Consider the following 25,759-nt stretch of genomic DNA (forward strand, 5'->3'; position numbering starts at 1 on the left):
GGGGGCGTGCTGAGCACTGTCATGCCAAGTTCTTATTTCTTCCACCCTTGCTGGACTTCCACCCTCCACTCAGCGACCCAACAGCGCCGCTCATGTAGGGTTGCAATCGACGAACTCGCCTCCTCAGCCTTGCAAGTCGGGCCGACGGGCTCCTTCTACTGTAGTGGCCGCTTTCGCCTCTTCTCGGTTTCCGTAGTCAGCACTTCCGGCCTTCTGGGTTGGGCTCACCGGAAGCGGTGGAAAGGGGGGGACCAAAGCAGAGGCCAAAATGGTGAGTCGTTCTGGGAGGGGGGCAGTGGGGAGGTTCCCCCCCCCAAAAGGGCCGGGGGATACCCAGACTGGGTCTGATCTGGCCGCGTTGCCAGCCGGGGCACCCTCCAGCTGCGTGGGACAACGACTCCCATCATCCCCACCCAGCTGGGAGGGTGGCAGTGGCGCCCTTGGGTTTTTTTGGGGGTTAAATCTGGCTCCAGGCCCGAATTCAGCACCCCAGACAGGTCGTAAATCGGTTGCATTGAATGAGCCCTCCCCCTTCCTCCCCCCTCCCTTCCCCAGGAAGAAAACATTCAATTTTGGTTATTTTACATAAATATTCTGCTTATTTTCAATTATACACTATATATCTTATACTATACACTATCTATGTTCGTGGGTGTGTATATATATAAATATAGTAAACGTATGTGTGTATCTATCTATATATGTATGTATATGTATAGTAAATACATATATAGTAAATGTATGTATGTGTAAATGTACGTGACCTACAGTATGTGACCTACAGTAAATGTATGTGTGTGTATATTATATGTATGTGTGTGTGTATATATACACACACACACATAGTATATACTATGCTATATATAATAGTATAGTAATAGTATTTTGTGTGTGTCTGTGTATACATACATGCATACATACACACACACACACACTAATACTATACATATAAAAACAAACTTTATAGGTTATTTTTCTCCTAGGGGGAAATGGGAATTTTAGCCCTTGGGTGTATGGAAGCTTCTTCAGAAAAACCCAATTAACCTAATCAGGGAAGAGGTTGGACCTTTTGTTCTCAAGTTAACACTTCTGGGAATTTGGGGGTAAGGTTGAGCCCCCGGGGGTTTCTCTCTGTCTTCTGACTCTCTTGCTTCACCTTCCTGGTAGTTCTGGTGATCTGCCTGCACGACAAACAGGTAGTCCTCGACTTACGACCACAATGGAGCCCTGTTGCTTAGTGGGCCATTTCTTAAATGAATTTTGCCCCATTTTACAATCTTCCTTGCCACCGTTGGTAAGTGAATCACTGCAGTTGTTACTTTAGTAACATGATTGTTAAGGGACTCGGCCTTCCCCATTGACTTTGCTTGTGAGAAGGTAGCAAAAGGGATTACGTGACCTTGGGAAACACCCCAACCGTCACAAATATGAGTCAGCTGCCAAGCATCTCAATATTGATCACGTGACTATGGAGATGCTACAGTGGTTGTGTGAAAAACACTCATAAGTCCCTTTTTTCAGTAATGTTGAACGGTCACTAAATTGAACTGTTTTAAGTCAAGGACTATACCTATAACTCACCTGCTTTCATGATACGAAAGGCAACAGCTTACCTATCATGATGGTGCTTGGCTAACCCTGGGAACTATTACGACCCACCTGTGAAACGAGCCACGGTGTGTAACATCCTAGTAGGAAATTCTCTGTAATGTTGAGAAGTGAGAATAAGTGCTAATATTTATTCGTACAGTGCATTTTATCCGTGGAGGCATTTAGCTGCAAAAGGGCCGTTGGGTCCATTTTTATTTATTAAGGTCTTGGTGCGATCGCTTTACGCTGCACAAATTATTACAATATTTGGTATAAGGTAAGAACTGATCAGTTTCAGGAAGGCCAGTTTATGTGTATGTTTGCAGACATCCTTCTGGGAGTATCGGGAAAGGGTGAAGCTGTTAATTTGGGGCGTCAGCTATTTGAAAATTTTCATATGCAAACAAGATTGTTTTTAGACTGCGTGGCTGCAGAGAAGCTTGAGAAGTTTGGACCAATGCTTTGCAAAATCCTCAGATCCCACTAGCAGAATGCTCGGACTTGAGGAAGGAGTTCCAGCGCTCGACTCCTCCGTCTCTCTGAAGAGAAATGAGAGATCGGCTTCAAAAGCCGCAGCAGTAAATTGGGAAGAAGTTCCTACGGTTCTTAACATCCCCAATAGAGTGAAATGACAATCAGACAAAAATCCAAGTTTTAGAAATGCGGTTTATATAATGGTTATTCATCACTTAATATCCCCAGGCGTTGTTTTTCACGTGACAGCTATTTGGAAAGCATCCGTAAAGCGTTTTTCATTATATTTGTATAGGATATTTTGGGTCATTTCCACCCCGTGCTTATCTTTCCATCGCTAAAATGAGCAGAATCCACGATGAAATTGGCATACCTGCTCTTTTTATCAAACGTTTTACCATAGATTGTAAAATATGTGCATAATATTTTTGTGGCTTATTCTGCAAATAGGAGGTTAACATGGGAAACTGCTGGGAGAGTTGATTGGATAACCCATTACCTGCATAAATCGGATTTATTTTTAACATTTCCTTTGCTAACATTCAGATTTCATTGGTGATTTTGCCTATTAATTTGGCTTGAGATGTTTCCTTTTTCTGTTGCTTTCTTTTAATTTAACACTGTTCATGTCTCACCCCTATTTTTTTCCATCCCATCTCCACCCACGCTGCCCCACATCCTTTGCTCTTGTCTGCAATCAACCTCTTCATCCCATAAGGCTGGGCACAGAGTAAGTTGGTTCATCTTGGCCTCTTGCTGGCAGTGGTGGTAGGTGATAACTCTTTTAGCAGCTTTCAGGGTAGCAGCATTTAAAGGACGGTGTCTGGCCAATGGCTGCTGAGGTCAAAAGCTTTGCCTTGTTTCAATCACCTTGCTGTAACTCAAATGCTGGTGTCTTCCAGCATTTCCAACACATCTGGAGGGCACCATGTTGGCTGGGGAATTCTGGGAGTTGAAGTCCATAGAGCTTAACGTTGCCATGGGTGAGAAACACCGCCCTACATCCATAAGGCAGAATGTCTTCTCCCTCAATAAAATCAACCATAGAGCCATGTGATTGGCAGGTGTCATTTTGTAAATTCAGAAAGTGGGCAGTTGGCAACCTGTCCAGTAGTGGCACAGCCAACCAGCAAGATACGCTGGTGGCCTTTGGTGTAAAAGGCATCTATTTAAAACGAAATACTTCAAAGGACGGGATATTTTTGCCCCGTGAAAAAGTAGCTCTGAATAATCCCTGCAATGGTCAACTTGCAATTGTCTCACATTTTACGGCCTGTTCATTCAAATGGTTGTACATAGGGAAAAGTCTGCCTATATTTTTCAAAATTCAAAGAATTTTAAGAAACAATTTGGATTGAGTCATTATTTTTACTTTCCTCCAGTCTAATGTGTCATGATTTTATCTGCAGTGAATCCAAGTTACTTATGGTTGGTTTGTTTTTTTTAAAAAAATAATAATACACAATTGCAACGGGATTTGCAAATCTTCTAGAAGTTATCAGGTTTGCCTCGATTTGAGGGGCATTTCTTTCTCTCCAGTGCTGGAAAGCTGGTTGGTGCATTGCTAGAAACTTAACCACTTCTTCTTTCTTGTCCTAAGTTGGTGTTAGTTCTGGGCGACCTTAATATTCCTCACCGCTGTAACAGCCTGCCGGCTAAATTCAAAAAATTGCTGGTTCCGGGCAAAATCCAGCACATTCTTTGCACCGGGAACCTCTGCACGAAGGAGAGCTATGACTACCTCAAGACCTTGGCTGGCGACGTTCATGTTGTGAGAGGAGATTTTGATGAGGTAACGACATTTGACAAGGCTGCTGCAAACTGGGATTTCTGTCTGGGTATTTTATCAGCCTGTTCTGTTATCCCTGAGGGCTGAATTAATTCTCTGTAAATAATTTATTGACCCTGCAGGCCTGTTTATGGAGATTTGTGTTGTTGTTCTATTATCACTTATTGTCTTAATTTTCTCCACCTTGGCCACTTGAAAATGTGTAGACTTCAACTCCTAATGCTGGCTGGGGAATTCTGGGAGTTGAAGTCCACACCTTTTCAAGTATTAAGGTTGAGAAATGTTGCCTTCCGTGGACCAAACCAGCTAACCAATTCCACCTGAAAACTTATTTTATTGCGATTGAATTGCGTAATAGAATTGTGCCAATCTGCCAATCCCGATGTTTTGTTGCCAATTTGCTCTGTTTTTGGTACTTCAGTGATTTAGGGATGTATCTGCCTGAGCCACATCCAAATACTATCTTACTTCCCTGAGAACTTAAGAAATCATTCCCTTTTGTCCAGCTAATGGTGTCTAAAATATTGCCATCATGTTCATCTTCCTCATATCTTGATTCAGCCACTTTGTTACAAGGGACAGTGCCTGAAGATTCTTCCCCCTTCCCCCCCCCGCCAAAAAAAGAGAGAAGAGGACATTTTCCTCTGCAAGGGTTGAAAGAGGATGACGCCCAAAGTCTCTTCCACTTGTCTCGTTTTCACGCTCTGCCTTCAATCCTAGAACCTGAACTATCCCGAACAGAAAGTGGTCACTGTGGGGCAGTTCAAGATCGGGCTGATCCACGGCCATCAAGTCATTCCCTGGGGCGACGTGGCCAGCCTCGCTCTCCTCCAGAGGCAGTTTGACGTCGACATCCTGATTTCAGGCCACACGCACAAATTCGAGGCGTTTGAACACGAAAACAAGTTCTACATTAACCCAGGGTCAGCCACGGGGGCCTACAGTGCTTTGGAAAAGTAAGTTAGACTTTTATTATGGGTAGACAGGCAGGGCTGTTGCTGGTTCACACCGGTTCATGCAAAGCGGTAGTTAAGATTCTGTGCAGTTCAGCGAACTGGAAAATCCCACCACTGGTTGGCCCCGTGCCTACTCGTTTTTCAGCCTGTTTTCGGCCTAAAAAAACAGCCCGGGCCGAATCCTCCTACCTCTGCCTTTGAGGCGAGTGGCCAAGAGACGGGGCAGGGTATGAGTGACATCACCCACCCAGCCCCATGACCAACCGCCCACATCTACCCAGCCAGAGAACCGGTGAAGTTATTCAAATCCCACCCCTCTGTGTAGACTCCCCACCCACCCAAACCTCAACTCCTGACACCGTCAGCAAAATAACGGGTTGTTTTCGGTTCCTTTCCCAGCAACATCATTCCTTCCTTTGTGCTGATGGACATCCAGGCCTCCACAGTTGTCACCTACGTCTATCAGCTGATTGGCGACGACGTCAAAGTGGAAAGAATCGAGTACAAGAAATGCTGAAAGCAAGTGGGCCTCCCCTAACTCGTTCCAACCCTTTTTTGCAATCTGTACCCAACAGTCCGTAGCGTTTGCAGCCTTGTGAGTTGACAAGGCGGCTTCTCTTAGCTTGTCGTAGGCAACTAAGTTTACGGCCCTTGACTTCTGACATCTGCCTTGGTTTAATTTGGTTTTTTTTTTCTCCTTTGGGCCCTCAAAATGGCTCCTGCTTGTAAATACTACTCAACGTGCGCAGCAGAATTCTACCTGTTCATGTGAACTGTTGTATAATAAAGATGTTATTCAACTTCAATTTGATCAAGATTATTAAGATTATTTATGGCAGTGGTTCAGATATGTTGGTCTTCGGCTTGCTTCATCTCCGAGCCACTTAATGGCCCCGGAGAGCATTAATTTAAATCAGGGGTCCCCAAACTTGGCAACTTTAAGACTTGTGGACTTCAACTTCCAGCATTCTGGGGAGTTAAAGTCCACAAGTCTTTAAAAAGTTGCCAAGTTTGGAGACCTCTGATTTAAAGTGTGTAAAAGAGATTTGTGCCTTAAATGTCAACGAAGAAGCTAGCAGGAGAGCCACGTCTTCACAGATTTATTGATTTGTATTTACTTCTTAAAACACAGAGATTCTTTGCATCTCTCCTTCTATGAGAACTTTCAGTCATTTATTATATGGGACTACCCAAGGGATACAGAGTGAGTTTGCCAGATACATTTTGTATAAACACCCATGAAATGTGGAAAGCGTGTTTCCTGGGATAAAATTGGCATATGTACACAGAGAGAAATGACACGTTGGTCATGTTCGTCTTCAGTAGAATTGAGACTAACATCTTAAGTTTTGTATATCCAGATGATGAGGTGATCAAGAAATACCATCTTCTTTGGGGAATTTACAGCAGAGTTGGCTCCAGCTCACTCAAGTACATCTGGAAGGAGATTAATAAAATGCCCAGGGTAAGATCCAGGGATCAGATAAAGACAAGTTTCTCTTAAAACCACGTTATATTTATGATATATTGTTAGTCCTTGGCTTACGACCACAATTGAGCCTAACATTGCTGTTGCTAAGCGAGACATTAGTTCAGGGAGCTTTGCCCCACTTGTTACGACATTTCTTGCCTATAGTTATTAAGTGAGTCACTGCAAGTGTTTAGTAACCCCAGTTGTTAAGTGAGCCTGGCTTCTCCCTGGATTTTGCTTGTCAGACAGTTGCAAAAGGGGATCACCCAGAATGTTGCAGCCATCATAAGTACCCGCCAATTGTTTGAATTTTGATCACATGACCATGGGAACGCAACCATTGTAAGTGTGAAAAATGGTCACATTTCTCAGGCTTGTGGCAACATGGCAGCATCGGATCTCAAGATGGCTTCCAAAGCTGACAGGTGCTTTTGGCAGAAAAAACAGGTTAGCACCATTTCACTCCCGAATAAGCCTTTCAAGCCGATTTAAAACACAAAACCAAGTACCTTCACCACCTCGGAAGCCGTCTGCTTTGACGGAAGAGACGTTTCCGGCTTCTGAAGATATTCTGTTATTAGAGAGGCTGCATCCTCCACCCTGCAGAGCCACAAAAGGAGCATTTTGCAAGACACACATTGCAGAGAAGAGACCTCTGTTTTCCCTTAAAAGTATGGGAAAGCTGAGCTTCCCAGAAAAATTTCCCCAGGCAATTGTGAATTCGTTCGGCACCTGCTATATTATAAGGGGAAGGCAGGAAGAGGAAGTTGTCAGGTGAGGCTCCAGTGAGACTCCAAGAAAGAAAACCTTAAGACTCCATGGTTCTAGAGGAAAGGACTTTTCCTGGAAATCCAAGTGGTAGCATCAAACGAATTCAAGATCTGAGGCATTAGGCGTGAAAATCGTCATGGCAGCGTTCCCACCCAAAAAAAGTCATGGCAGCGTTCCCACCCACAATAGTTCAAACTGGCCATCCAATCTGAGATGTGTGTAATGTCATGTGAGGCATCTTCAGCTGGTGTTTCAGACATCTGGCTGGCCAGGACAGTTGACCGTGGCCTGAATAGATAAGAAGCCACAGCTGCCCCATAAGCAAGTAAGAAAGTTTTCCCGAGTTTTACAGTTTGCCTCTCAGGCCTCCAGCACTCTTCCCCACCCCACAAAGCCCAATTAGTCTTCCCTCCCTCCTCCCCGTTTCTATGGCAGCCGGAAAGACAAGCAGAAGAAGGATTCTTGAAGACTGACAGGTGCTGTGTCTGCTTCCCTGGATTCCTGATAGAAAGGTGTGATATAAATACGATTTAAAAAAGCCTTCATCTTCTGAAGGAATACCAAATCAGAGCCATCAATGTAGGAAACGCCCCTCTCTTTGCTTACCTGTTCTTCGCTACCAATTTTTCCACCAGGCCTTTCACTTGGCCAGGATGCCTTTCTCGTAGCCTTAATAAGGGGAAATATTTGACCTCTGCCAAGTCCTCCTTGGCCTGGTGTAGGATGTGGTCCAGGATGGAACTCCTCACCTACAAAACGGGGGGAAGGTTACTCCGGAAGACAAGCAGGTCAACTTTGCCAGGTTGTCTTTTAAACCCCTCCCCCCTTTGCCTACCTGTGAAGCCACGCCAGCTGCCTCGCCCAGGCTCAGGTGCTCCTCCGTCTGCTGCAGCACCTGCTCGAGATCCGATGAGGACAGAAAGGCCTGTCCAGAGGGGGGGAAACAGAGTCACTTCTCTTCGAACACGCGCGTGAAATGCTTCGGATCTCGTCACGCGAAGAGGGGGCCACGATTGTGGGAGTGGCGACCGTCGCACAATCGGGAGGGGCGCCGGGTGTGGGAAGGCAGGCGCCTTCGCTCACCTGGATCTGCTGGGCTCTTTTCTCCCATTGAGGAATCAGCACCAGGCATCCTAAAGCCAAACCCGTCAGGTCCAACTGGGCGAATCGCTTTGCGATCCCAGTTAAATCCAGATCCGCCAAGACGGGACACCTGGTTGGAGGCGGGAAAGAGTTATGTTAGCCGCAAAAAAAAACAAAAATCAACTCACCAAAGAACCGGATTTATGAGCCTAAAACCCAGGTTCTTTTGGTGTTTGCTTTCTGCTGTTTTGCCTTGTAGCATGTTTTCCAGGGAGAGACCCAACATGGGAGGCCAAGGGGTGGAGAAGATATACATACATACATTGTAGGGTTTCCTGCCTAGGGAGGGAATTGGACTCCAAGGTCTCTTCCAACTCTGTTATTCTCGTCTCTCTCTCTCTTTATCTATTTTTATATCTTTCTATCTATCTATCTATCTATCTATCTATCTATCTATCTATCTATCTATCTATCGCTGTCTGTCTGTCTGTCTGTCTAGCATCTCTACCTCTCTCCACTTCTATCTATCCATCCATCCAACAATATCTATCTATCTATCTATCTATCTATCTATCTATCTATCTATCTATCTATCTATCTATCTATCTTATCTGAGTTGGCTGACCAAGAACAGCTTCTCTTTTTATTACTGATAAAAAAAACCTGATTTCTCCCCACCCTTATAGTAAAAAAAATGATTGCGGTGAAACCAACCATCCCACCATCTCATCCGACCTAAGGAGCCGCTCTTCCCACTTCCAATTACTACAAATATTTTTATATTTTGGCGTCCCGGTCTCTCTCTCTCTCTCACACACACACGACCCTCCCCAGAATGTTCCTCCGCTTACATCAGAAGCATCTTGAAACTCTTGCGGCAGGCTTCTAGCTGGTCGAGATTGGGTGGACCTAAAGCTTTTTTTTTAAAGAAAAAAGACACATAAAGAGAAAACATTTCTGCAGGTGAGAATTCACTCCACTCTAAGAGGTCGCTGAATTGGTGCCATCGCTTCTGAAGCCTGGTTTTCCATATGATGGAAAATAGCCAAAAAATCCGAAACACTCACCAGAAAGAACTGGGCCCAGAATGACACTCTGCCAGGCTCGGCTGTAATTTGAGATCTGCAGAACGTTAAAAAGCATCTTAAAATTCCAGAGAGAATGAAACTCAAGCAATCAGTGGATGGTGAAACATGAAAACCCTTTTCTGTTGGCAAATTTATGATTTATTTCATTAACGTAAGAAATTTAAAAGACTATGTGCTTAACACGGTAGAAATTTACGCACCGGCCATAAGGAATAAATGCCAGAGATCTCCACTAAAACTCTCCTCAAATAATGGACCTGAAATGCGATAGAGTAAAACACATGAATAGTATCTTATGGAGCACAATGACAACAACCTGAGTTGTTTTGCTCTTTACATAATAGTTGGGCTGATAGGCAAGAGTGGACAAGTCAAAAATTAACCGAGGTTTGATTGCCACAATCCTACAGGCAAATCTCCCCAACTTGCAATCAGTAAAAGAACTTGGTGCTGATAAGTTTTTGCAGTTTAGAAATAACACAGTGCAAAAAAAGAAAAAGAAAAGAAAACTGGATTAAGACAGAAAAGGAGAATGTTCTTAGCGTTAGAAGGGTCTCAGAAATAACTTACAATAACTAGCGAATAGTTCTAAGGGAGAAAATGCTGATTACTTTTAACCTTTCTCGGCTAAGCAGATGACAAGACACTCTGTAAATAACCTTTTTCCTAAAAAAAACCCACCCATGTCCACTTAATGGGTTTTTTTTTAAATTTCCCCCCCTCTAAACCAGAATTAAGCAAACGTAACTAACAATCTTTGCAGGCATAGATACAGCTTGCTTTTTTTTTTTCATTTTGTAGTCCTAAACAGTACTCGATATTTCTCAGTGCTCCATAATTCATCACGCAGAAAAAGGCCGGGCCTTACCATTTTGAAGCCCATGAGCTTCTGCAGCAGACCGTTCCAGAGCAGAGGATCATGTACTTTGTAATCCAAGGAAAGCTGAGCCACCAGTTTCACTGCCTGAAAGTGGAAGTTTTTGTGGGAAAGTGCAGGGTCGAATGCCCGTTCTGCAACCTCTTGTTTCTCAACAGTAGCCAGTTTCACAGCCCGGTAGACTTCCAACTCCCAGCATTCCCCAGCCGGCATCACCTTGGGTTCGTGGCTGTGGTTCTTCCATAGCCCTTTAATCATGCCCTCCTTCGACGTCCTGTGGAAGGACTCGTAGGTGTAAGGAATGTTCAAAGCTTCCAGCTGTGCCAGGTAAACGAAGCATTTCAGGAAGTTCCTGTTAGGAAGCAGAAAAACGGAACGTGGCAGATACGGTGAGCGTGGTTTATGAGAGACTCTTACCTTAGCCCAGGGGTCCCCAAACCTGGCAACTTTTAAGACTTGTGGACTTCAACTCCCAGAATTCCTATGCTGGCTGGACGATTCTGGGAGTTAAAGTTGCCAAGTTTGGAGACCTGTACAGCCTCATGCTAAAAATAAGTAAGCTCCATTTCATGCCGAATAAACTAAATTATGAATGCATCTTAAATAGAAAACTATCTTTAGATAGATTTTTTTTTTTACTCCAAAAGCATTTTATTAAAATTTGATAAAAATAAATAAATATCTGATTTCAATTTAAAAAATCTGATTTCAATTTTTTAAAAAATCCATTTAAAGATGGATTTTCACCCACCCTGAATGCCGCTAAGCTCACCCCAAATGGGAGATGGTGACCCCTCACCTGACTTTCCTCATGGGGGTTTTGAAGAGCGATTCAATGACGGCAGGATCCGCCAGAAAGAGTAGACAGCGAAGAGCTCGGCTGCGGTGGGCGAAGGTCAGCTGGTTGACCCCGATGGGCTGAAACAAGGGGAGACAACGTGTCTTTTGGGGTTCCAGGAAAGGTGACTCTTCAGTCACCCTCTGGGGTGGGTGCTGGGGAGGGAACTGGGCAAGTCAATTTAGGACTTAACGCTTCTCAAATTGGGCCTTTATGGCTAAAGAGAGGTTTGAACTATAGACAGCATTAGGGCCCAAAAGAACGTTTCTTGCCAGGTGCAAATCCTATCCAGGATTTTACTTTATTTTGATTACTTTTTGTGATGGTGGCCCTTGTGGGGTTTAAATTGCATGCACAGTTTTAAATGTTATTCCTAAGGAAGCGTCCAACATATACCACAGATTTACTCGTAGAATTTCCTTGCAACCTTTGCATGTTTACGGAGAAAACATTATTTCAAAGGGTCAGTTATTATTTTCCTCAACTTTGGCCACTCTAAGAGGAGTGGATTCCAACTCCCAGAATACCCCAGCCAGTATTCTAGGAATTGAAATCCACCCCTCTTTAAATGGCCAAAGTTGAGGAACACTGAATTATAGTATAGGAAGTAATTATAACAAAGGGGACTCACAGAAGCGGCAGACACAGCAAATTCGTAAAGAATCCTTAGCTGATGATCCACTGGGTAAAGTTGAAGAAGGTAGATGATCCTGCAAGGGAGGGGGAGAAATCAGCATTTTTTCTTTTCTCAACAACCTGGATGATCCTCTTTACAACCGTCATAAATATGAATTTTGATCATCGGGATGCTGCAACGGTTCTAAGTGTGAAAAAGTCATTTTTCCACCCAGTTCCATTGTAATTTTGAACAGTCACAAAACTCTGTGCTTTACCCAGCTGCATTCTAAAAGATTGGAAATTTGCAGGTTCCGTGCCACCAATTAGATGCAGATAGTCAGAGTTGGAAGGGACCTTGTAGGTCATCTAGTCCAACCCCCTGCCCAAGCAGGAGACCCTACACCATTTCTGACAAATGGAAGTAATACACTGTTGAAGGGGAAGAAACAAACACACACACACACACACATACACACACACACACAAAACCTTGGGCTAACCAGCCACAGCTTACCGCTTCAAGTCTTCGTCCTCTTGAACACTTTCAGAACCTTCACAGGCTTCCTTTTAAAATAAAATGGGGAGGAAAAAAACCCTCTGATTTTGGGAAGCTGAATTCCGATAACAAACTCAATTAAAACGAAGGATGCTCTTCCCTTGGAAGATTTCCTGTCACTGTTGAATGTAGGAAGCCAGAAAAAGGAACCAAGTGGCTTTGCTTTCTCTAGGCCGGGTCAAAATTCTCTCCCTGAGCATTTGTACCTAAGTTTTCTAATTTAATTTAGCTTCGCTGCCTTGTTTAAAATGCCTTTTCCAGGATTTCTTCATTCGCTTTTATTGTTTCACCGGAGTTCGGAAATTAACTCTATTGGGTAGATGACAAGCATTGTGGTATCATTACTGGACAGGGTGTGTGTGCGTGTGTGTGTGAGAGACGTTTCCTGCCTGGGTGTGAGCTACAGAATGAAAGCGGATGCCTTTTAATAAAACATGTCAGTCTGAAAAGGTGCTAAGCAGGCTCCAGAAATTGGCCAGGATGGGGTGATGGACACGCTGAACAAAAGAAAGATGTTCTCAGCGGCTGCGAATCCGGAAGGCCAGAAGGAGCTGTCCGTGGTACCACCCCGGAACACCTGGCAGGCCGGCCAGCCGGAAGAGGCTGAACTTACACCTGTCGGGAGGATGTTCGGACACAGCCATCTCTCCAGCAGAGTGTCCCAGATTTTCTTCAGCTCCAGGTTGTTAATTTGTGCAATTTCTCTTGCAGCAGCATGGATATCTACCCAGAGAGAAGAGGACAAGTTTGTGAAGGACAACACCTTCCTTCGTCTCCACTTCAGCCTCCGAGTCAGAAGGATCCTTGACTCCGTTTGGGTGAGAAAGGTGAGCTGTACTAGAAGCCAAGTGACTTACTGCATGTCACTCACTGGACTTCTAGTAAAGTTTACCTTTCTCCCCCCGAACGGAGTTAAGGATCCTTCTGGCTCGGAGGCTGAAGCTGAGGCAGGCCCGGCTCTTCTCTCCCTTCTACTCTATGACGCTTGGAGGCCGCGCTTGAGCTCACCCGGATAGTCTCTCCCAGTTGGGTTTTGGATTCTCTCAGCGATGCTGGCGTGCTGATAAAGCCGAAGGATCAGGTTGGTCGGCTTGCCGAGGAGCTTCCGGTGGTCCTCCGAGTTCAGTTTCTGGGCTGCCAAGACGGCTTCCGTGGCTGCCTTCCTGTGCTGCCCCTGCAGCCTCTTCAGGTGCAGCCGGGCCTTCTCGCGAGACTCCTCCTTTGAAGAAGAAGGCCAAACGTTCCCTTGAGCCCCTCGACATTTGGGACGCCGGCTCCTGCTGCCCTTGTTCCCCTTGGCACCTGCTTTCCGCAGCCGTTCAGGTGGAAGCGGTAGGAGAGCTCACCTGTTCAGGAGGGACCAGCTTCGTGCTCTGAATTGTCTTCCCCGTTCGTCATGAAACAGGGGAAGAGCCTAAAACCACAGGCCTTTCTTTATTCACCCCTTTCCCCCGGGGTGGGTCTGCAGGAAGACCACCTCTAGTGTCCCTTAAGCCCCCAGTGGAATCTAACGGTCGTGGTGCATTTTGTGATCAGACAGGAACCAGCCAAATGCCTAACTACTAACTCCCGAATCCCCTTGTTGCAAAAGAAGATGGCGGCAAATGAATGGCTGCTTAGAGCTCTGGTGGAGACTCACACTAACCGCCCCAAGCGCCCAGTGATGGAGGAGTGTGTATGTGTGTATGTGTGTATGCTTGCATGACAGATGGGAGTGCAGCTAAGCCTCCGTGGCAAAGGATACATGCACTTGGAGCAGCTAAACTCCCAAAGCAACCCGCAGGAGAGGCAGCTAAATTCACCATTACTCCCAGGGAAGGAGCCACAAAGTTTGCTGGAATTCCCAGTGCCCCGTTCCTAGGTTTCTTTTTCAACCCAACGGAACAGACCGGGACAGTGATCGTCAGCAGTTCATACTATGCATCTCGGTGTGCAGTTCTAAGCTCTTCTCTTAAAAACATGGAAAGGTTTCTCCGTACCGTTATTGTTGGATCCTTCAGCCATTTTTCTGCTAAGCCGAGGCATATTTTCAAAGTCTGGACCTTGGTGGGCCCTGGAGGTAAAGCAGAGAAAAGAACCACGTCCGTAAGTTCACAGCCTCCTGTCTGGGTTTCAATGTCCAGCCTCTCCGGACACAGAGGCAGAAGACTGACGTTGCAGGACTCAAGACCTGCTATGGACAATTAAGTTGGCTTCATAAGTATCTGTGGTTGAGAGGAGGGATCTCAGGGAAGCCCAGAAGTGATTGGTCTGCTGAGGAACTCCTGCCGATGGTAGGTTATTTAATAAAGAAGAAACCATGGCTTAACCCAGTTTTAAAAGCTAAGGTTTGCCTGTCCACTCACGTCCAGTTTCAGGGGATGGTACTTAGCTCCATTTCCAGGATGAAGGAAACAGTGTTGTCCGAAGACACTGCTATGGTCATGTGGTCAGCATGACTATATGCCAAGGCACACAAAACGCTGTTCCTTTCCCACCGAAGTGGTACCTATTTATCTACTTGCATCCGCACGCTTCCGAACTGCTAGATGGGCAGGAGATGGAGCAAGGAACGGGAGCTCACCCCATCAAGCAGTGTTTGGGTCTTGAACAGCCAACCTTCAGGTCGAACAAGCCCAGCATTTTAACCGCTAGCCACTCTTAAACCAGCATCTCTCTGGAACCAACCTGTCGGAAGCTCTTGGGCTATCTGATGGACTAGCGCTGCAGCCCATTCCGGCTTCGTGTTCGACAGTAAGTAAGACTGGACAGCCTGCATGGTCTCCTCCGTTCTCTTGTCCACTGGCCACAACTGACCACTGGTGGTTGCTGCTACCAGCTTTGGCTTCATTTCTCGGAAAATGTGGTTCAGGGCAGAGACATGGAGGTTATCCAAGGAAACCTGGACAAAAATAAACAGCGCGGTGAAATCGGCACCTGTTAAGCTGGCCCCAAACTTCATATGCAGCAAACTTTTTCAGCAAATTTCGGTTTATATGTGAGAAGAGCAACCAGGATGATGAGGGGACTGGAGACTAAAACATATGAAGAACAGTTGCAGGAACTGGGCCTGGCTAGTCCAGGGAAGAGAAGGACCAGGGGGGACAGGAGAGACTCAAGCTATTTTTCCAAAGCACCTGAAGGCCAGACAAGGAGCAATGGATGGAAACTGATCCAGGAGAGATTCCACCTGGAAATAAGGAGAAACTTTCTGACAGGGAGAACCATCAACCAGTGGAACAGAAGTTGTCCTAGGAAGTTGTGGGAGCTTCATCACTTGAGACTTTCAAGAAGAGACTGGACTGCCCTTTATCAGAAATGGTGTAGGGTCACCTGCTTGGGTTTGGACTAGATGACCTACAAGGTCCCTTCCAACTCTGATTGTCTGTAATCTGTTATATCTTTCTCGGATGGATTTAAGCCTCAGTCTCGGCTGGGAAGTTTGAGCCAAAGCAGGATGTTCCTACTAAGTTTCTTCAGTCAAAAGCATCTTTCTGCACCCTTTCACGGAAGCGTTTGCCTTTCTCCCTTTCGGAGGAAGAACAAAAGGCAAAAGGCAAAAGACCTTGTTACCTTCATGACTTTGCATATCAAAAGCAGCTTCGGGAAGGATTCCTGGTTGATTTCTGCAGCTGTGGGGAAATAAAATCAGCAGTGATTTGGGGGAAAGAAGCGAGAGCTTCAAACGCAGCTCTTAAATCCAAAGACATTTTTTAAAAAATCCCTTTATGAATAAGGTCTTCTGTTGTTGTTGTTTTTTACACAAGCGTGCACTCACAAACGATCTTCCAGAAGCACTGCGAAGTTTTGAAGAAGATCAGGTGGAAAGGCAGCCGGGTTTGAGCAGCTGGAGAGAGGCGAAGCCCCTGGTCGAAGAGGAACTGCTGTTCCAGATCCCCAGGAGGGGAGCATCTCTTGTAGGATTTCAAGTGCTTCAGGAGCATGTTGGCCTGGGAGCAAGAGAGGAAACAATGCGAGCTTCTTCTCTGAATTCTTTTTTTTTTTTTTTAAAGAAGCTACAGATACACACAACACAAGCCCCTAAATAACGTCGCACTCAGCATTGACGCAGCGTGTTCTAACGGAACAGACAGACCAACATTCTTGGGACAAAACATGGCTTTCAGATATTGGCAGACCTAGTTGGTAAACCAGATCAGGAAAAGGAGGGAGGGAGGGAGGGAGGGAGGGAGGAAGGAAGGAAGGAAGGAAGGGACAGAGATAAAGAAAGAAGGAAGGAAGGAGAGAGAGAGAGAGACAGATAAAGAAGAAGGAAGGAAGGAGATAAAGAAAGAAAAAGAAAGGAAGGAGAGAGACAGAGATAAAGAAAAAAAGGAAGGAAGGAAAGAGATAAAGAACAAAAGAAAAAAAGGAAAGAGATAAAGAAAGAAAGAAAGAAAGAAGGTAGGAAAGAGAGGGACAGAGATAAAGAAAAAAAGAAGGAAAAAAGGAGGAAACCAGAAGTCCTGTACACGTTCTCGAAAGCCAGCTGTGCTCCTTATAGTGCAGCAGATTAAGGGAGGCTCTGATTCAGCCTTTCATTATTTCATGATTGTTCCACAACAAATAATCAGGATTCCATCGTGGCATTGAACCTCCTTCAGCCCCTTTTGTTCGGGGAACGGCTCCTGCACGTTTCCCCCCGACCCCCAAATGCACCTTCCTGACCCTACAGCAGTGTGTTCCCCCACCTGGGGAACTTGAAGACTCGTGGGCTCCGACTCCCGGAGTTCCCCAGCCATTCTCCTGCGGTGAGACTAAACCTGGCCTTTCCTTACCCGGTTCAGTGGGAAACCCGTCGCTTGACCTCCAGCTCTGTCCATCACGGTCAAAAGGCTTCCGATGGTTTCATAGTTATAAGGATCCACCTGTTTTCCCAGTCGAAAGCGAAGGAAAAGGATCAGCAACGCTGTGATTAGAGAGCCTCTTTCCCCAGCCGGCTTCGCTGGAGGACTTCAACTCCCAAATCCCCCAGCCAGAATTCTGGGAGTTGAAGTCCTCCAGCAAAGCTGGCTGGGGAATTCTGGGAGTTGAAGTCCTCCAGGTTTAACGTTGCCAAGGCTGGAGACCCCGGAGTTAGGGTATCCACTATCCTACCCACATCAGCACCCCCATCCTCAAGCTCAAATATATGCCCCCTTCCCCTCTTGGCCTTTATCACCCTTCGTATTAACCGGGTTTGGATAACTACGATTGGGAAATTTTGAACCCCGGGCTTAAATCAAGCCAGCATCGTCCTGCAAAACGACGTGACGTTACTTTGTGGAGCATTGCGCTGAGGCTGGTCACCAAGCCGGTGGTGCTGCTGAGTAGCGGGATGGTCTCGACGGCTCTGGCCACGGCCAGGAGGTGAGGCTCCTTCCCGGCCCCCTGCTCCGATTCCCCTTTCCCCCGGCCGGCATCCTGGAACTGGGTTTCAATGTAGAGCTGCAGGGGGGCGTCCGTACCTAAGTGGAAGGTCCTGAAAGGCAGAACAAATGAAAAGAGAGAAAGGACTTGGGAGGGAGGGAGGGAGGGAGGGAGGGAGGGAGGAAGGAAGGAAGGAAGGAAGGAAGGAAGGAAGGAAGGAAGGAAGGAAGGAAGGAAGGAAGGAAGGAGATGGAATCAGGGTGGAAGGAAAAGGAAGGAAGAAAGGAAGGAGATGGGAATCAGGGAAGGAAGGAAGGAAGGAAGGAAGGAAGGAAGGAAGGAAGGAAGGAAGGAAAGGTGAGAAGGGAGGAAAAGGGAAGGAGGGAATGAAGGAAGGAGTTGGGAATCAGGGAGGAAGGAAAGGAAGGAAGGAAGGAAGGAAGGAAGGAAGGAAGGAAGGAAGGAAGGAAGGAGATGGGAATCAGGGAAGGAAGGAAGGAAGGAAAGGTGAGAAGGGAGGAAAAGGGAAGGAGGGAATGAAGGAAGGAGTTGGGAATCAGGAAGGAAAGGAAGGAAGGAAGTAAAGGGGAGAGTGGGAGGGATAAAGGGAGGGAGGGAAGGAAGGAAAGAAGGAAAAGGGAGGAGGAAGAGAGGAAAAGGGAGGGAGGGAAGGAAGGAGATGGGAATCAGGGAGGAAGCAAGGCCCAAACTTCCCCAATCGAATCAACTATTTGGTGAAATGCAATGATTTCTGTATAAGAAAGGTCAGAAAATGTGCCACATGTAATTCCAGATTTTTCTTGGTTGTCTGAATCTGGCTTGAAGTTCTCGTCTTCAGCACAGAGAATGAAAGGGGCGTTTTTTTCTTCAGCTTCCTTACCTGCAGAATTTCAGGATGAGGCTGGTATCTGCCTTTGGGTGTTGAACCAGAGTCCTTAGAAGCTCCTTCTTCCTCACCGATGGCGTCCTGAATATATTCTGGAAAGAGATCTTTCCCACAAAAACACCCAGGTCAGCACTCAGTTTAGCCAAAAATGCCTTTTAGGGACTCCTGTTTTCTGACCTGCCATTCCAGGTCTCCCAATTCTTGACACAGGGATCAATTGTGATCTGAATTCCACCTTTTGCCTCCCCTGTTTCTTCGGGGCAACCAAACCCAGAGAGGAAGGCAGCAACACCTGACCACGTGCACAGAAAGCAGCAGTTTGTGCAAAACCCTGGGGTGAACAGAAGTGGCCAGAATTACACCCTAAACTTCGATTCCAAACCTGAATATTTCAGCAAAGGGACTCACCCCAAGCTTTCCAAGCTCAATGCCCCATTCGGCGTCCGTGACCAAGTCTCCAAAAGCTTGTTTCTCCTGGGGGTCTTCATAGTGTAGAGCTAGCTGGGCCCCCACAATAGCTACAGCCTGGGGGGGGGGGGAGAGAAATGGCACCGGTGGGCTGAGGAGGGGCCCGCCAGCTCTGAAATCCTGCCTGGTCCGTCTTTTTTTTTCCAAACAAGCTTCATGACTTACCAGGATCTTCTTGTAGTTCTGTGATGTTTGGTCAACAATGTCCCAGAGTTTTCCAAATATCGCGGTTCTGGGCAAGAGGGTGCAGTAGCCAAAGGCCAGCTGATGATCCACGTGGTGGCTGTTGAACACCTGTGGAAAAAAGAGCCCCACCCAATTAACTGAAACAATTCCCCCCCACCCGCTCGCTCCCTCCCTCCCCAGGAGGGCATCTGGTACCGTTACCCCAATTAAATCCTGAGTCTCGAGCCAAGTTTCCAAAACTTAAGAAGGATTTATTGAGAGTTAACATGTCCGGCACTGCCTGGGTGTAGCCGCCTCTGAGGCACACCATTCACTGTCACCTTCGACCCTGGTTTTGCCCCACCCCCTGCGCGTATCATAATTCCTATTCTCCAATGGGACACCTCCATAGCCCAGAGTCATCAATCATCAAAAATTCCAGTTAGAATTTTGCTTGGCAGACACTTCGGTCACCTAGTTACTATCTTTGAAAACATTTGTGGAATGCACTTTCCGTTTTGCAAGCTGTTGCGCTGTTCCCCCTTTCTCCCTTTCTGTTGGCAACTCTAAAAAGATCAGAGATATATTTTATGAGTTTGACACTGACCTTGTGCAACAAAGCCGTCGCGATGCCCTGGATGACCGAGGTCAAGTTCTGCATCACTGCCAGGGGAAACGGGCAAGCTTCTTCTAGCATCTTCTGGCCATGTAGCTGACGGGACACGAAACCAGAAGGCGGAACCGTAACAATTAAAAAAAAATATTTTTGACAACTTACTCAAGGTGGCAAGTAGACCCAACGCATCTGCTTCCTATTTTGCCGGCAAAAATAACCCCCGTGAGGAGGGTTGGCCCAAAGTCACCCAGCTCTCGTAGGTTAAAAAGGCAGGACTGGAACTCACCATCATCTCCTGCTTTCTCCCCTTAACCATTACCCCAAACTGGCTTTCTTACCTTTTTACTTAGCGTGTCGTTTACGTTGTTGGAGATCATGTGACGAAACAGGGAGCCGAAAGAGTAGCAGATCAGCCCTAAAGCCAGCTCGTACTGGCTGCCTTCTTGGAGGCTGCTAAGCAGGGCGAAGATCGTATGCTTGCACAAACGACAACGGTTTCTTCCTACAGCGAAAAAATAAATAAAGGAAGGGCTGGCTGGGAGTTGGAAGTCCACGTATCTTAACACACTGCACCCTTGGCTGTCGTTAAGAGGTTTTCTTTTCCACCCACAGTTGCAGAAATATTCAAGTTTTCAAAGGGAAAGGCAAAGAAAGAAGGGTAACCCATCCTTCCTGCCGCTGACGTCTTGCCCATTTTATCTTGTGCATCTTTTACTCAAACTCTACGAACTGTATGAGGCAGCTCAGTCTACGTCCTCCTGGAGTACCTTGTTCGAATGGACAGTACGGCAGGCTGGCAGATTCCAGAGGAAAAGCTTTCCATTCTGCAAGACAAGAGAATTTCTTAACGGGTAACCCGAGGCCTCACGTGTTGGAGATCTTTTACAGCACTGTTGAGCCTCGTGTAGCAATTCACGTCCTGCAGAAGGAGGCCCAAAGCTTTCTGGGTGGAATTTTAACACAGGTGTCAACTAAAAAAATCTTTTTAGTTGCCAGCAAAAAGGGAGTGGGGAAAAGCAGTGCATTCCTTAAATGCTTCAGATAATCGCTTTGGCAACCGCAGCTGTTGGCGCACAAGATTATTACTGGAGAGCATGATTGATGACTGGGCTATGGATGTGTCTCATTGGAGAATACACATCCAGGGGGTGGGGGGAGGACCAGGGTCAAGGGGGAAATAAACGATGTGTCAGAGTCGGCTTCAACTGGGAAACGCCGACGTGTTAACTCCTAATCAATCCATCTTTTTTACTCTGAGAGATGTGGCTAGAGACTTATGATTTGAATCGGGGCACACGTCAGAATCCCGACAGCCAGCCGACTCTGACACATCACTGTGAAAGTTGAAAGAGAGGTGGAGGAGGTTGAATCTACCTGCCAGAGGCACAAGGGAGGAAGCAATTTTGTACGCGAAAGGTAGCACGGCGGGGGTGTCGAGGACGGACCCATCTTCAGTAAAGAAATCCTCAAACGTCCAGTCTCCGTAAGGATCTTTATCGGTGTCAAGACAGGCTGCCTAAGCAGAGAAGAACGTTACTTCAGCATCATTACTTTTTTATTATAAAAGAATAGAATAGAGTATGACTTTATTACGGTGAAGTAATAAAGCAATAGACATCACAATTTACAATATATTAAAAAATAGTACTGACATATTATATAGTACATTAATAGTGGATAATAATATCCCTGTTAAGAAAACATATCATAAAAATGGTCTACCCTCCCTGGCAGTCTCTCCGTAAGGGGAGAATATACAATGACCTATAAACTCTGTACAACTCACAGTACAATAAAACATGTGAATAAAACAATAGAACATTTTTATAAAAGACAAAGATGAAATCCTCTTAAGGCACAACCACCAGGAACAACGTCTTAGTAAATACAGTGAAAGTGAACAATTGCTACTTTACCTGTGGTATAAACCCAAAATCTTCCATCTGGCATTTGGCATAAATTTCACGGGCAAATGAAGTGTATTTACAAAACTCCAAGATATCTAGAAAAAGATCTGGGAAAGAGGAGAAGAATAAAGATATTTTTCAAAAGGAAGACATTTTGTGTTTTTACCTGACTGGTTAAATTTTATCCTGAGGACAATAGGAGACACAGCTGAGCCAGCATATTGTATGCGATCACATCCCTCAGATTCCAGCTTTCTGGAAGTTTTATTTCTGTACTCAAAAAAAAAATATGCAACAACTGGCCATTATAATATGTGCTAGATTGAAATCTTTTCAGAAAGGAGGAAAAAAAACCCCCAACAGATCCAGAAAACCTGCATGCAGATTTAGGTGGCGAAGAACCAAAGAAATAGACCGAGATTTTTCAACTGAATTACGTTTTTAATCTTGTCTAATGAGATAACAAATGGGATTTAGAAAAGGTTTGTAGAAAAGTTGTATTCAATACGCTTGCTTAAAATAGCTTAAATGTTTGAGATATTTTATTGTGCCACTGCTATTTTATTTTAACGTGAGTTATCCCTACATTGGTTCTTCACTTAAGATTCAGGAGAAAAATCCAGCAACCTCACAGCAGGCCAATTTTTAAAAATAAATAAATTTGAGAATCATCATGTAATGATTTAGAGAAGTTTTTTTTAAAAAAACCAGAAGTTAAACAAGCAAAGGCTAATTACTTACCCGGACCGCAGAGTGTAGCTGCTTGACAAGCCATGTAATAGATTATATCTGGAAGATCTTGTCCTTGTGGCAACACCATAGGGATATTGGACCCCAACATGTGACAGAGTTTTTGAGACACCAGGAACAACAGCCGCCCTGCCTCTTCGTTATGGTGGGATTCATAAAAGTAACTAAAGCGAATTGGAGGGAGGAAAAAGGAAGGGGTTGAGCACCAGAAGACAAGAGAAGAAACGTGGGATGGAAACGGATCAAGCAGAGAAGCAACCCAGAAATAAAGAGAAATTTCCTAGCAACAAGTAACCAGTTGGAACGGCTTATCTCCAGGAGTTCTGGGTGCCCCATCACTGGAGGTCTTCTAGGAGAAATTGGACCACCATTTGTCTTATAGGGTCTCCTCCTTGGACTAGAAGACTTCCAAGCTTCTCCCCAACGGTGTTGTTCTATGTTCTGAATCCCAGGCCTACCAAGGCAGTTGACAATAGGCAAGCACCCGCATGTATAGATAATTACCGGGACATTGATTGCCGAATGAATTTTATTTTTGTTCACCTGCAGATCCGCAGTGCCTCTTCGACCTTCCCATCGTCTAAGGCTCGGAAAGCCAACTCTGCCCCCATTTCAGCCTCTGACTTTTGCAGGAGGATCCCCAATCTGTACAATCTCGTTGGGATCAACTCCTTCTTTGCACTGGGATCCCCCAGTTTGGTCTCCCCGCCTCCCCGATCATTTCGGCATCTCCTTGCTTTTTCGTAGGCTCGGATGTGGTCTTCCAGGAGCTGAGCCGTCCACGAGGGATCGCAAAAGTCTTTGAGCGAAAGGCAGGTGTCGAAGCTCTCCTGAAGGAGAGGGGGGAAAAAAGAAAGGAAAAGGTGGAGAGGGCACGAAAGCCGGCCTTCACAACCACCACCAGTGCAACGAACGCTCCCGTTTTCAATCCCGCCTTGGTCTCACCTGCAGAGTTACCAGAATTCTAAAGGTCTCTAAATCGTTCTCACGTTCTTCTTTCTGCAAATGATTTTCTATCCCCCAAAAACAAGAAAGGGGGGGGGAAAAAGCAAGGGGCAGGAAGAATAAGAAAGGTTATTGAATTGTTCCCAATTTAAAAACAAACAAACACGAATTGTGCAACCTTTACCTTTCTGGAGACTAAGCAGGAATTTGAGAATTTCTACCAAAGCCTTTTTCAGCCGCAGGTGCATTTTCTGTTGGCGAAGCGAAAGAAGGAAAAGAAAGACATAAGAATCCAGATTCTCTGGACAGGAACAAAACGATTTTGTTTTCAGCAGAATAAACCTGAGTCAAACCAAAGGTGTTTTTTTCAAAAGGCAACTTAAAGAGTTTCTTTGTTTTGCTTGAAGACCTTTTGCTTCTCATCCAGGCTGCTTCTTCAGTTCTGACTGAATGACGCCGCTGAAGGGAACTGAAGGATCTTCTTGGATGAGAAAGCGAAACGTCTTCAAGGAAAAACAAAGTTGCTTTTGGAAAAAGCAACCAAGGACAACCAGCACCTGGATGACTGAGAATCTCCGTAGACAAACTTGAGTCAACTTTAATCATTTCAACACCCTTAATCTAACCCTGAAGATGGTTTGGCTGCTCTTTGGGATAGCAATTTCATCTTTTCACACATCCAAGTCAGGCTCTGATACCTCACCGAATGTTCTGACCCAAACCTGGTTCCACAAGAGCAAACGCGAGACAAAGGCAGCAGCACAACTTTTTAATGTTTAGTTCACGAATCCCGTTTCTTCACAGATCAAAGGCTGCTTCCAACTAATTAGCCCCGATAAGGAAGAGCCTGGCCAAGTTTTTGCAAGGCTGCCAAGAACACCAGATAAAGTTACTAAACAATAAATCCAAGAGTCTCCAAACACCAACTCAGATATTCCTAATGTCCACCTGGCTCGAGTATCAAACTTCTTTGCCTTCTGCAAAGAACTGTGATTTCTCAGCTGGCTTTTATCTTCTCAGGGAGGGGCCATTACCTTACAGCCTTACTCCCGAGTCACCTGTGCTGCTGCAGCTGCTCTTTCCTTCGAGCAGCCCTGCGTGCACGCACCCTGGGCACAGGCTCCTCGGGATCCTCTTCCTCACTGCTGCCAGCCTCCACAATCTCCGAAGGCCGCACTCCACTCCCTGATGGTCCTGGCCCCATGCCTGCATCACACGCAGGCCCCTCATCGGAGTCCTCGCTCTCCGACACCTCAGCCATCCACACCTGCTGCCGGTGTACAACACCAAATGTATCTTTTATGTACACTGAGAGCATTTACACCAAGGCAAATTCCTTGTGTGTCCAATCACGCTTGGCCAATAAAGAGATTCTATTCTATCTTATTTGCAAGCGGAATTTGGTTTTATTTGTCAATGTGCAGATTCTGGCCAATGATGGACCCTGAAGAAACAGGGCCCTTAATGTTTAACAAAGCTTCCCACCACAAACCGGTCACAGTTCTAAGAATAATTGTGGTGCTATTGTACGATTCCTCCCTCCCCACCATACACAGAGACGAACCTTTTCTTCAACGGTGTCCGCTTCTTCCTCCAATTCGATTTTCCCCCAAATCAAGATTCTCTCTGCAATTTCCACGCCTTCGGATGGAGGCAGAGACTTCAGTAGATCCAGAACTTCTTCCCCCTGTAAGCACGTCCGAGGATTATGTCCTAACTCAGAGGTCTCCAAACTTGGCCACTTTGAAGACTTGTGGACTTCAACTCCCAGAATTGAGGGATTCTGGGAGTTGGAAGTTCACAAGTCTTAAAGTGGCCAAGTTTGGGGACCCCTGACCTACCCTGATAGTACAGATGTTTGAGGAATATTAAACAGGGATGTTAAAGGCTTCTACTCTTGAGCGAGTCCATCTTGAAACATTGCTACTACCGGTGGTTAAGAAACAGGATAAATGTGACTGGAGCGGAATCCGCAGTGTGTTAATTTCTCTCTCTCTTTTTTAAATGTTAACTAAATTTATCTTTAGGCCAGCTTATTTGTACTCCTGTTGGCTATATTGGCATACTTCTAGTTATAGACATCCACACCTTTTCCTTGTCGATGAGGTCCGCGATCTTCCAAACGTAGATTTCGGCAGCGGGCAGCATGTACGCTTTTATGATTTTCAGGGCGTCTCTCAAAGCAGAGGGTGTGTCCTGTTTAAGGATGTGCTTGGCCAGCATCTGGAGGGTGGAAAAAAAAAAAAAAGCAAAGATCAGATCAACAGAGAAGGTTCTTCGTTTGTTTGTCTTAAAATTATGAGATATTTCTGAGCGTTTATCACGAGTGGGCTGAAGTTCCTTACCAAAATCATCTGCTTATCGTTTAAAAGGTTGGTGTCTCGTATGCCGTAGCTCCGCAGAAGCTTTTTCATCTCCATCAGCCGGTAACCTTCCTCAAGCAGCTTCACCCTGCCAGAAAAGGCCCTTACAGTGTTGCGGTGGACCATGGAGATGACTGAACTGGGTGGCAGGGAGGTCACGGGTGGGGTAAAACTCCCTCCAAGCAAGGCAACCTCAGAGCTTTGACCGCTGGCTCTCCAA

General features: G+C 45.8%; 2 protein-coding genes across 2 annotated transcripts in view; one reads left to right on the forward strand and one right to left on the reverse strand.

Annotated features, from left to right (window-relative positions):
- Positions 1–120: 120 nt before the first annotated feature.
- Positions 121–5,615, forward strand: VPS29 (VPS29 retromer complex component). The gene is made up of 4 exons (XM_087913309.1): positions 121–271; positions 3,665–3,856; positions 4,574–4,809; positions 5,209–5,615. Exons 1-4 carry the CDS (start codon positions 269–271, stop codon positions 5,324–5,326), a joined length of 549 nt encoding a protein of 182 aa, XP_087769435.1. The 5' UTR covers positions 121–268; the 3' UTR covers positions 5,327–5,615.
- A 278-nt stretch (positions 5,616–5,893) lies between these two features.
- KNTC1 (kinetochore associated 1) overlaps positions 5,894–25,759 on the reverse strand; it is a 33,535-nt gene continuing 13,669 nt past the window's right edge. The window contains exons 29-64 of the mRNA XM_026719345.2: positions 25,522–25,627; positions 25,265–25,399; positions 24,741–24,863; positions 23,361–23,427; positions 23,177–23,244; positions 22,775–23,061; positions 22,223–22,395; positions 21,491–21,588; positions 20,949–21,090; positions 20,342–20,398; positions 19,913–20,076; positions 19,566–19,670; positions 18,959–19,087; positions 18,734–18,850; positions 18,320–18,429; positions 17,350–17,551; positions 16,869–16,958; positions 15,869–16,040; positions 15,664–15,722; positions 14,779–14,992; positions 14,091–14,164; positions 13,120–13,330; positions 12,725–12,834; positions 12,070–12,119; positions 11,569–11,647; positions 10,899–11,017; positions 10,316–10,451; positions 10,091–10,186; positions 9,423–9,479; positions 9,202–9,256; positions 8,986–9,049; positions 8,135–8,264; positions 7,887–7,976; positions 7,658–7,800; positions 6,790–6,880; positions 5,894–6,246 (exon numbers count right to left, since the gene is read on the reverse strand). Coding sequence (XP_026575130.1) covers positions 6,211–6,246; positions 6,790–6,880; positions 7,658–7,800; positions 7,887–7,976; positions 8,135–8,264; positions 8,986–9,049; positions 9,202–9,256; positions 9,423–9,479; positions 10,091–10,186; positions 10,316–10,451; positions 10,899–11,017; positions 11,569–11,647; positions 12,070–12,119; positions 12,725–12,834; positions 13,120–13,330; positions 14,091–14,164; positions 14,779–14,992; positions 15,664–15,722; positions 15,869–16,040; positions 16,869–16,958; positions 17,350–17,551; positions 18,320–18,429; positions 18,734–18,850; positions 18,959–19,087; positions 19,566–19,670; positions 19,913–20,076; positions 20,342–20,398; positions 20,949–21,090; positions 21,491–21,588; positions 22,223–22,395; positions 22,775–23,061; positions 23,177–23,244; positions 23,361–23,427; positions 24,741–24,863; positions 25,265–25,399; positions 25,522–25,627 — 4,159 coding nt within the window. The 3' untranslated portion in view covers positions 5,894–6,210. The remainder of the gene's footprint in view (positions 6,247–6,789; positions 6,881–7,657; positions 7,801–7,886; positions 7,977–8,134; positions 8,265–8,985; positions 9,050–9,201; positions 9,257–9,422; positions 9,480–10,090; positions 10,187–10,315; positions 10,452–10,898; positions 11,018–11,568; positions 11,648–12,069; positions 12,120–12,724; positions 12,835–13,119; positions 13,331–14,090; positions 14,165–14,778; positions 14,993–15,663; positions 15,723–15,868; positions 16,041–16,868; positions 16,959–17,349; positions 17,552–18,319; positions 18,430–18,733; positions 18,851–18,958; positions 19,088–19,565; positions 19,671–19,912; positions 20,077–20,341; positions 20,399–20,948; positions 21,091–21,490; positions 21,589–22,222; positions 22,396–22,774; positions 23,062–23,176; positions 23,245–23,360; positions 23,428–24,740; positions 24,864–25,264; positions 25,400–25,521; positions 25,628–25,759) is intronic.

Source organism: Pseudonaja textilis, chromosome 15, assembly GCF_049901715.1.
Source record: "Pseudonaja textilis isolate UNSWEBS1 chromosome 15, rPseTex1.2, whole genome shotgun sequence".
Lineage (NCBI taxonomy): Eukaryota > Metazoa > Chordata > Lepidosauria > Squamata > Elapidae > Pseudonaja > Pseudonaja textilis.

What these genes read in the sequence shown, in the direction of transcription:
- VPS29 (XM_087913309.1), top strand. An exon ending in TGAGAGGAGATTTTGATGAG is followed by an intron (nt 3,857 to 4,573) that starts GTAACGACATTT and finishes CTTCAATCCTAG; the next exon opens with AACCTGAACTATCCCGAACA. An exon ending in GCCTACAGTGCTTTGGAAAA is followed by an intron (nt 4,810 to 5,208) that starts GTAAGTTAGACT and finishes TTCCTTTCCCAG; the next exon opens with CAACATCATTCCTTCCTTTG.